Source organism: Camelus ferus, unplaced genomic scaffold (genome assembly GCF_009834535.1).
Source record: "Camelus ferus isolate YT-003-E unplaced genomic scaffold, BCGSAC_Cfer_1.0 contig732, whole genome shotgun sequence".
NCBI classification, from domain to species: Eukaryota; Metazoa; Chordata; class Mammalia; order Artiodactyla; family Camelidae; genus Camelus; species Camelus ferus.
Window position 1 is genome coordinate 209021 of NW_022589675.1, and position 9314 is coordinate 218334.

At 36.2% G+C, this 9314-nt stretch overlaps 1 protein-coding gene across 1 annotated transcript; it reads left to right on the forward strand.

The window, feature by feature from the left end:
- The first annotated feature begins 309 nt into the window (after positions 1 to 309).
- LOC102508012 (60S ribosomal protein L37a) lies at positions 310 to 629 on the forward strand. The gene has a single exon (XM_014566164.2). It carries the CDS (start codon positions 310 to 312, stop codon positions 583 to 585), a length of 276 nt encoding a protein of 91 aa, XP_014421650.1. The 3' UTR covers positions 586 to 629.
- The last annotated feature ends 8685 nt before the right edge of the window (positions 630 to 9314 follow it).

Here is a 9314-nt window from a genome sequence, read left to right on the forward strand (position 1 = left end):
TCAATACAAGTTTATTGGTTGTAACAAGATGTACCACACTGGCGGCAGATTTGATAATAGGGAGGCTCTGCATGCGTTGGGGTAGGAGAATAAGGAAAATCTCTGTACTTTCACTCAATTTTGCTATGAACCTAAAACTCTTCTGAAATATAAAATCTAATAAACATACATATATATATATATATTTTTTTTTTAAATCAGAAGTATTTTAAAAAATGGTACCTCTGGTCACAATCCTCTCAAGGAGGAAAGACTGTCTTTCAGGATTCCACCCAGGACTCTCTGGGCTCGGACTTACTTCTCACCGACATGGCTAAATGCACCAAGAAGATCGGAATCATCAGTAAATATGGGACCCATTATGGTGCTTCCCTCCAGAAAATGGTGAAGAAAACTGAAATCAGCCAGCACGCCAAGTACACTTGCTCCTCCTGTGGCAAAACCAAAATGAAGAGACGAGCTGTGCGCATCTGGCACTGTGGGTCCTGCATGAAAACGATAGCTGGTGATGCCTGGACTTACAACACCACTTCGGCTGTCACAGTAAAGTCTGCCATCAGAAGACTGAAGGAATTGAAGGACTAGTAGAAGTGCCACCATTTGAAACCTTGCTAGCCTATAATAAATGGGTTAATTTAAGGAACAAAATTTTTTTAAATTCCACATGGGGAAATTGGAACTCTTATGTGCTGTTGATGGGATTGTAAAGTGGAGCAACCATTGCAGAAAACCGTATGGAGTTTCCTCAAAAAAGTTAAACATAGAATTAACACATGATCCAGCAACATTACTTCTAGATACATAGTCCAAAAAATTGAAAGCAGGATCTTGAAGAGATATTTGCATACATATATTTATGGCAGCACTATTCTCAGTTGTGAAGAAGTGGAAACAATCAGAATGTTCATCAATGGATGAATGGATAAACAAAATATTTTGGAATATTATTCAGCCTTATAAAAGAAAAAAATCCTGTCACATACTCTAACATGAATGAAACTTGAAGACATTATGCTAAGTGAAATAAACCAGTCACAAGACAAAAACTGTATGATCCTACTGATAGGAAGCATCTAAAGTAGGCAAATTTATAGAAACAGAAAGTAGAATGCTGGTTACCAGGGAAGGGGAGAAAGGAGAGCTGCCATTCAACGGGTAAAGAGATTCAGATTTCCAAGATGAAAACTTTCTGGAAATCTGTTTCACAACAATGTCAATATACTTAACACTACTGAACTGTACACTTTAAAATGGTTAAGATAGGTTGTTTTTTTTTTTAAAGGAGCTCAATATTCACAGATTTTAAAAATTCCACTAGGAACTCTCACTCTACAAGTCTGAAATCACTAAGGATCTGGCATTAATTTTAAGAATGACCAATCATACAATGACTATTCCTAATAATTGTTTTAAAAACTCATGTTTTTACTTACAAGTACAGTTGCACGTTCCCAATTTGCTTATAATTAACTCACCTAACCAAATCTGTTTGGGATAGAGGAGAAGATATGATGAAAAGTTGTTTTTCCTAAAGTTTCCTTTATTCAAAGTTTCAAATTACCTCTTACTACTTCTGGATCTCAGGACTAGTTGCACATACCTAAACTTTTTCTAAAATTAAATATTTTTAAAAATAGGAGACATTTTTCCATATCTAGGAAACTTTTGGGAATCTTATTTAGAATAAGATCACACATACTTCTCAAAATCTTTTGTCCATAAAGTGGCAACTTTAAAGCTTTAATATTCAAGAGCAAAAATATGACATATTCAAGTGTACAGCATGCACTTGGCTTCAAAAAAGAGATAAAAAATTACAAGGTAGCTTTTCTGGAGTCTACAGACCCTCTCGTCGGTTCCTCAGCTATGAGCACTTGACCCTATCCACCTTCTTTCACCTTCTAAACTGCTGAGTAAGTTTTCCACTACTATGTGGAAATCAGATAAGAATACACAATTTCAGAAAGCCATCCCAGTATTTCAGACATAAATTACGTATATCAAGCCACGTTCACGAGAGGCTACAAATACATAGTCATCATCTTTCCTTAGTCAAATCCCTGCACTGTACTACCCTGTGGTTTGCAAATCCTGTTTAACACACAGTGCTTTTAATACTGTCATTTTTAAGTTCAATAATTCAAAGAAATTATATAAACTATTTAGTGTCAAATATATGAAGCTTATCACTGCATCTGGCCCTGGTGAGCATTTAAGAAATGGCATCAATGACAATGACGATTTAGGCTCGTGCTCCAAAACAATGTCACAGAAGGATCTGAGCTCTCTCTCCTGGTATCAACAAAAATGTACTTAGGAAACCAACAGATTGTGGGAGCCATGTTGGAAATCTACTGCAGACATAGCAGAGAGAGCTAAGCAGAAAGTAGAAATGCAGCCACGTAGGTATGGTCTGTGTGAACTGATCACCTTCAGCTACTCTTTTCTGCTTATATTCTCTAGCAGAAAGTTAGTTATTCATTCACGTAACATTCACTAAGTGTCTACCATATGCCAGATACTATCTCGGGGCTGGAAGTTAGAAGTATAACAATGAATATAACATATGTAGGGAACTCTGAGAAGTTGAGGATTTTATCCTATTTTCAAGCTAACAAGTTAGTCTGCCATAATTTCATTGATGCTGGTAGGAGACACAAAACTCATGGTTCTGAGACAAAAAGTTTATTACTCACAAAAATAGCTGTAGCCAGTATATGAACATTTGTACCACCTCTCTGAAACTCAGCTCCCACAAGACAATATAAAGACGGTCAGATGATACCGCCATCTACAGTGGTTGCAATATAAAAGAGGAACCCTGAGTTTAGGGAACCTGAATATTTTATTATGTGCCTGCTTGCCCTTGGTCCTGGAAGAAGACATTATTTCACTGGACAGTAAACAAACCTGCCCTCTGCTCTGGAGGGAGGCACTGTGTCTATCTTCCAAGGCTTTTCGCTCAAATATCCTTGAGAGGGTGCTACAGAATAAAAACAGCCAGTGCCTTTATTCACGAGATATGCAGAAACATATGACACTCATGGAGAACTGTCTCCCCACAATATAGTCCCTGCTCTCAAGAAGCTTTGAATCTAAAAGAGGGACTAGAATTGGCATAAAAACAGACACATGGATCAATGGAACAGAACAGAAAGCCCAGAAACAAACCCACAAACCTACGATCAATTAATCTTCAAGAAAGGATGCAAGAATATACAATGAAGAAAAGACAGTCTCTACAGCAAGTGGTGTCGGGAAAACTGGACAGCAGCATGTAAATCAATGAAGCTAGAGCACTCCCTCACTCCACACACAAAAATAAACTCAAAATGGCTTACAGATTTAAATATAAGATAAAACATAATAAATCTCCTAGAAGAAAACATAGGCAAAACATTCTCTGCCATAAATCTCAACAATGTTCTCCTAGGGCAGTTTACCCAGGCAATAGAAAACCAGAGCAAAAATAAACAAATGGGACCCAATTACTTATAAGCTTTTGCACAGCAAAACCATAAGCAAAACAAAACGACAGCCTATGGAATGGGAGAAAATATTTGTAAATAATGCAACTGACGAAAGCTTAATTTCCAGAATATATAAACTGCTCATACAGCTTAATAACAGACCAAAACAAACAAACAAACAAACAAACCAATCCAAAAATGGGCAGAAGACCTAAACAAGTAATTCTCCAATGAAGACATACAAATGGACAATAGGAACATGAAAAAATGCTCAGCATCACTAATTATCAGAGAAATGCAAATCAAAACAACAATGAACTATCACCTCACACCAGTTAGAATGGTCATCATTCAAAAGTCCACAAATGACAAATGCTGGAGAGGCTGTGAAGAAAAGGGAACCCTCCTACCCTGCTGGTGGGAATGTAGTTTGGTGCAGCCATTATGGAAAACAGTATGGAGATTTTTGAAAAAATTAAAAATAGACTTACCACATGATCCAGCAATCCCACTTCTGAGTATATATCCAGAGGGAACTCCAATTAGAAAAGATACATGCACCCCAGTATTCACAGCAGCACTATATACAATAGCCAAGACATGGGAGCAACCTAAATGTCCATCGACAGAGGACTGGATATAGAAGTTGTGGTATATTTATACAATGGAATACTGCTCAGCCATAAAAAGAATAAAATAATGCCATTTGCAGCAACATGGATGGACCTGGAGAATGTCATTCTAAGTGAAGTAAGCCAGAAAGAGAAAGAAAAATACCATATGATATCACTCATATGTGGAATCTAAAAATAGGGTCGGGGGGATGGAAAAGACACTATAAACCTATCTACAAAACAGAAACAGACTTGCAGACATAGTAAACAATCATGGTTACTGGAGAAAGGGGGTGGAAAGGGATAAATTTGGGAATTTGAGATTTACAAATGTTAGCCACTATGCATAAAAACAGATTTTAAAGAAATTTCTTCTGTATAGCACAGGGAACTATACAGTTCAATATCTTTGAATAATCTTTAATGAAAAAGAATATGAAAACAAATATACATATGTATATGCATGACTGGGACATTGTGCTGTACATCAGAAATTGACACATTGTAACTGACTGTACTTCAATAAAAAATAAATAAAAATAAAAGAGGGACTAGAAATGTTAAAAGGATAATAATCACTATAAGATGTCAGGTAAAACGATAGCATACATACAAGATACTATAGGAGGATCAGTAATATGCTCTGAAGCAAGATATGGAAGAAGAACATTCTGAGAAGCTTTCTCAGAGGACCTAAGTGTCAGGGCTGACTCCAAAAAGATGAACAGGAAGATACAGAAAGAAGGAGAGATCATTCTAAGGAGATGTCTCTGCAAGACCAAAGGCATGGAGATGAGAGCAGTTCGCTACAAGCAGAAAACTGTAAGAAGTAGGGTATCACGGAAGCTTAAAGTATGAGGCTAAATGACTGTAACTCAATAAAAAAAAATGTTTAAAAAAAGAAAAGTATGAGGCTGAGGGAAATGGGAGATGAAGTGAGACAGGCAAGCAAGGCCGAGAGCTTGGAGAACCTTTCGTGTTTTGCCAAGGAGCTTGGCCTGTGCCCTGTAGGCACTGGGGAGCCACTGGAGGGTTTAAGGAAATGGGTGGATATGCGTTCAATAGATCACTTTAAACAGAAAGGGGTCCATGTCTCTCCGGCTTACTGTTGTGATTTTGGTAGGACATAGCAGGTCCTCAGTAGGTCCTCCAACTCTGATGACACACTGCAAACATTCAGTATGAATGGCGGCCATCAATCACCCTCGCAGGTGACATGCTCCTTTGATAATCCAGCAGGGCTGTTTGCTCTTCTCTTGGTCCTCACATTGAGCCTAAGTCTCCAGCAATGCACCCTACTTATCAGCTCCGCGGTCTTCAGAGTAATTCCGTCTTGTTCTCTTGGGTTTTAACAGCAATGATAAAGGTAAAGGTATCCAGCTCAGTGTTTTCCTACCATCTCTTTTCCTCCTCTGACAAATGCTATCACTGAAACGGGATGGAGAATTTCCTGATGTCTTCTGTTCGTCTTGTTGAGGCCCCTCCAGAGCATTTCAGCGTTAAGTGGTGTTGGTGGGGCTCCAAGAGATCAAAACTATTTTTATAATATTAAGCTATTCCCTTCCTTATTCATTCACACTCTCTCCTGAGTATAGGACAGAGCTTTCCAGAGGCTACATGATGTGTAATAATGTAAGAGACTGAATGCAAAAGCAGATACGAAAATCCAGCTGTTTTGCATTGTCAGATACTAAAGAGATTTGCAAATATGTAAACCAATCACCACTTCCTCAGGGTTCTTTTGCTTTCAAAATTGTAGTCATTTTCCACCAAAACGTTCATTTATGTTAACATGTAATAAATTTATTGTTATTCCCTTGAAATTAATATTTACATATTTCTCAGTTTTAGTTTTTAATATTTTATTAAATATATATATATCTGAAATAAATGAAAGCACTTTAGGGCCTTCAATAATTTTTTGAGAGTGTAAAGCAACCCTGAGACCAAAAAGTTTGAGAACCGCTGGTCTAAGCCAATGTCCTGCAGACATTCCCAGTCTCTTAATGTAACAAGGCCTGGATCAGCAGTCTGGCTTTAGCTGAGGTTATATTAGGCAAGATTGAATCAACAAAAATAGGGTTTATGGAAGGAAATAAATTAAAGAATATATGGCTTACACTTGCTTCTCAGAGAAGATTGGGCATATATTTTTCCTGTCTCCACAAACAGTGTCATGGTTCATGATTCCATTTTACAGTCATGGTTTTATTTAATCCTCACAACTCTGAGGTAAATAGAAAGGCATTATCCTTCCAATTTTATCAGTGAGGAAACTGACCTAGAGAAATTCATGGTGGATCCACAGCCACCAGTCCAACCGGCCGGACTGGGGTGGAAACATTGAGTCTGTGACTCCCTAGCTAGTGTGCTTTCCATGTAGCAGAAGGAAGCAATTGTATCTAAAATACTCCCTAAATAAACTTCAAATAAGAGTATTTTATAGCTCCACGATTCTTCATCAATGTTATTTTCTGGACATTTTTATCCTTCAAAAAAGTCAAGATCATCATCTCTCTAAAACCTTTTTCACTAAACCTGAAAGTATCTTAAGAGATGCTAATTATCTGGAAGTATCTTTATCCTTCAAGGGTTAAAAAAAAAAAAAAAGTCTGATGTCCATTCTTTCTTTGCATTAACTAAAAGTAACTATGATCTAATTTGGGTTAGAAGCAAATATGTATCTTCTGAGACAGAACTAAATGGCAAGCTTATATATTAGATGAAAAGATTGTCTTAGACAAGCCTATATATGGTCTCTTTAACACAGCAAACTGATAGCAGTTATTTAACTTATAAGAACCAAGTAGGTTTTTACATTAAAAAGACAGATTTTGCGATCATTTCCTAAGATCAAACATTGGTGGTTTTGTGATTAACTGATAATTTAATTTTTTCTCTAATGCTCTGTAGAGTTTGATGGATTTTTCCCCATAATTTGATTAATTTCTTAAATTGATGATTAAGTGATGCCCAACAGTCCTATTTCTGCCTGAGATTAACAGCATGCCAACTTCTAATTTAAGGAGTCAATTAAAAATGGAATATATGCATACATATACATGACTGGGACATTGTGCTGTACACCAGAGATTGACACATTATAACTGACTATACTTCAATTAAAGTAAGTATTTTTTAAATGGCATACAAATGCAAACTTTCTTTTTGCTGACTCTGGTGGTTGGGTTTTAAGCAGACAAAGGGATCTTAGTTTAGTTTGAGGGTAGCTAAATGAGAGATTCAAATCATGAAGACAGATTCTATTATTTCTATATTCGCAAGAATACCAATAAATTGAAGAAACTAAACCAGGTAATTAGGACCAGGAGAATCTTTAACATAGATATATGGCATGGTTGTCAGAAATGCTTCAAATATTCCTAAACATAAAATAATTTTAATATTTATTAATGAATAATCAATCACTTTTAAAATGTCAATGCCTTGGACTAACATGGAGCTTTTTTGACGTCTCCAAATAAATGTCAAACATGTGAAGTGTGAATGTCCAACTTTTGTATTTGAAAAAATTCAGATGGTATTAGTTGTTTTGTTATTATAACTACAACTATGGAACTAGGCAGGAGTTGGATTTGAGGGCTGGAATGGAGAGTGAGATAGGAATTTTTCTTTTGAAACTACCTTCTCAAATTTGACTAGAGTAATCCCAAACCATCCTCATAATGATTAAAATGAAAGAATTTTCCAAATGTTGGCACTTCGGAGCTGTTTTTATAACAGAATGATGGAACACTGTGCCTGCCAAGAACAAAACAAGAGTGGGAAGGGAGAAACACCTCCATCTCTTAATGAGGTACCCTTAGATCGCAAGGGAATGGCAGTTCAACACCAACCTATACCCTCTCCCAACCAAGTCAGTTCAGCAGTAATTTAGTTTTAGCAAGAACAGTCATAAATTCCCCTCTTCAAAAGGCCAACCACCAGAGTCCCAGGTTGAGCCATTTGATCACTCTTTCCATAGGCTCCCATAAAGGAAGACCCTTCACCTTGGTATTTTCAGGCATTACTGAAGTTATTAAACTAAAACATTTTTTAAAAGTTATCATCCATGTAAAAGTAAATTAATGGCACCCTAGTCCACAGACTGAAAAGCGAATTTAGAAAAGACGCACTATCCAAAAAGGGTTGGAAATTCTTCTTCAAATCAAGCTCCATTTTTACACCTATGCATCAATGCATATTTTTGGCACACTGTCTTATCACTCCATGCTAGAAATGTGTAGGGTATGCTTTTAAGTTATTCACTAGTATGCATAAATACTAATCAAATGGATTATTTCTTTTAAGATTAGACAATTTCAATGTGTCACATAAATCTTGGCCAAGTAGATATCTTCAGACATTTGCAGCAGATTCTGCCCCAGAGGTTAAGGCTTTGGGGGCTCTATTTTCTGGGGGTGTAGCAGCATCTGCTAACTATCAAGAAGCAAGGGAATGCATTTCATGATGGCTGCTTCCTGGAAAGATAAATAGAAACTTAATTTTTCAACATCCATTCCCTTTAAACCTTAAATTAATAACGCTTTCACAACTGATAATCTAGTTTTACAATGATAACCTAGAGGTGAGGGAAATATATTTTTCTTTCAGCCACTTAAAAGTAGACAATCGCCCTGTTAAGAGGTCTTTCGGTGGTGGAATACGTTACATATTTTTTCAGTGTACTCCCAAGGCAAAACTGATTTAAGGAAACTTGAAATGGCCACATCTTTTCAAACATGTCTGATTCCTAAGTAATCTAAGTACTATTTTACAGCATTTTTAGATACAAACAAAACTGTTGGTTTTGTTACTTTCAGAATCAAACCAAATAAAGTTTCTCCCATCTAAAAGTCTTAGCTCAGTATCAAACTAGTAAGAAGTTGTTTTTGGTGGTCTCTCTCCTGGGGCAACTGCAGGAATGTAATCAAGCATTTAGCATGTGGTCATCCAGCCTGCAGACTTTTGGTTCAGTGCATTATTAAATATTAGTATACTGAAATTATTAGTAGTGATTATTAGTAGTGATTAGTATCAATGTATCAATGCCATTATTAATATAGCAAATGTGATATATTGATCAAATGTTAATATAATATTGATAAAGTGTTTTATGCATGTGTTGATGTTAACATATTGATAGTGATTATCAATTGCTATACTAATCAAATATTAATATGGTAATATATTTATTTTAGTTTAATAATATCTAACTATTAATTGAGTT

Bases quoted from the DNA above. Each gene is read 5' to 3' on its own strand.
- LOC102508012 (XM_014566164.2), top strand. From the start codon at position 310: ATGGCTAAATGCACCAAGAAGATCGGAATCATCAGTAAATATGGGACC.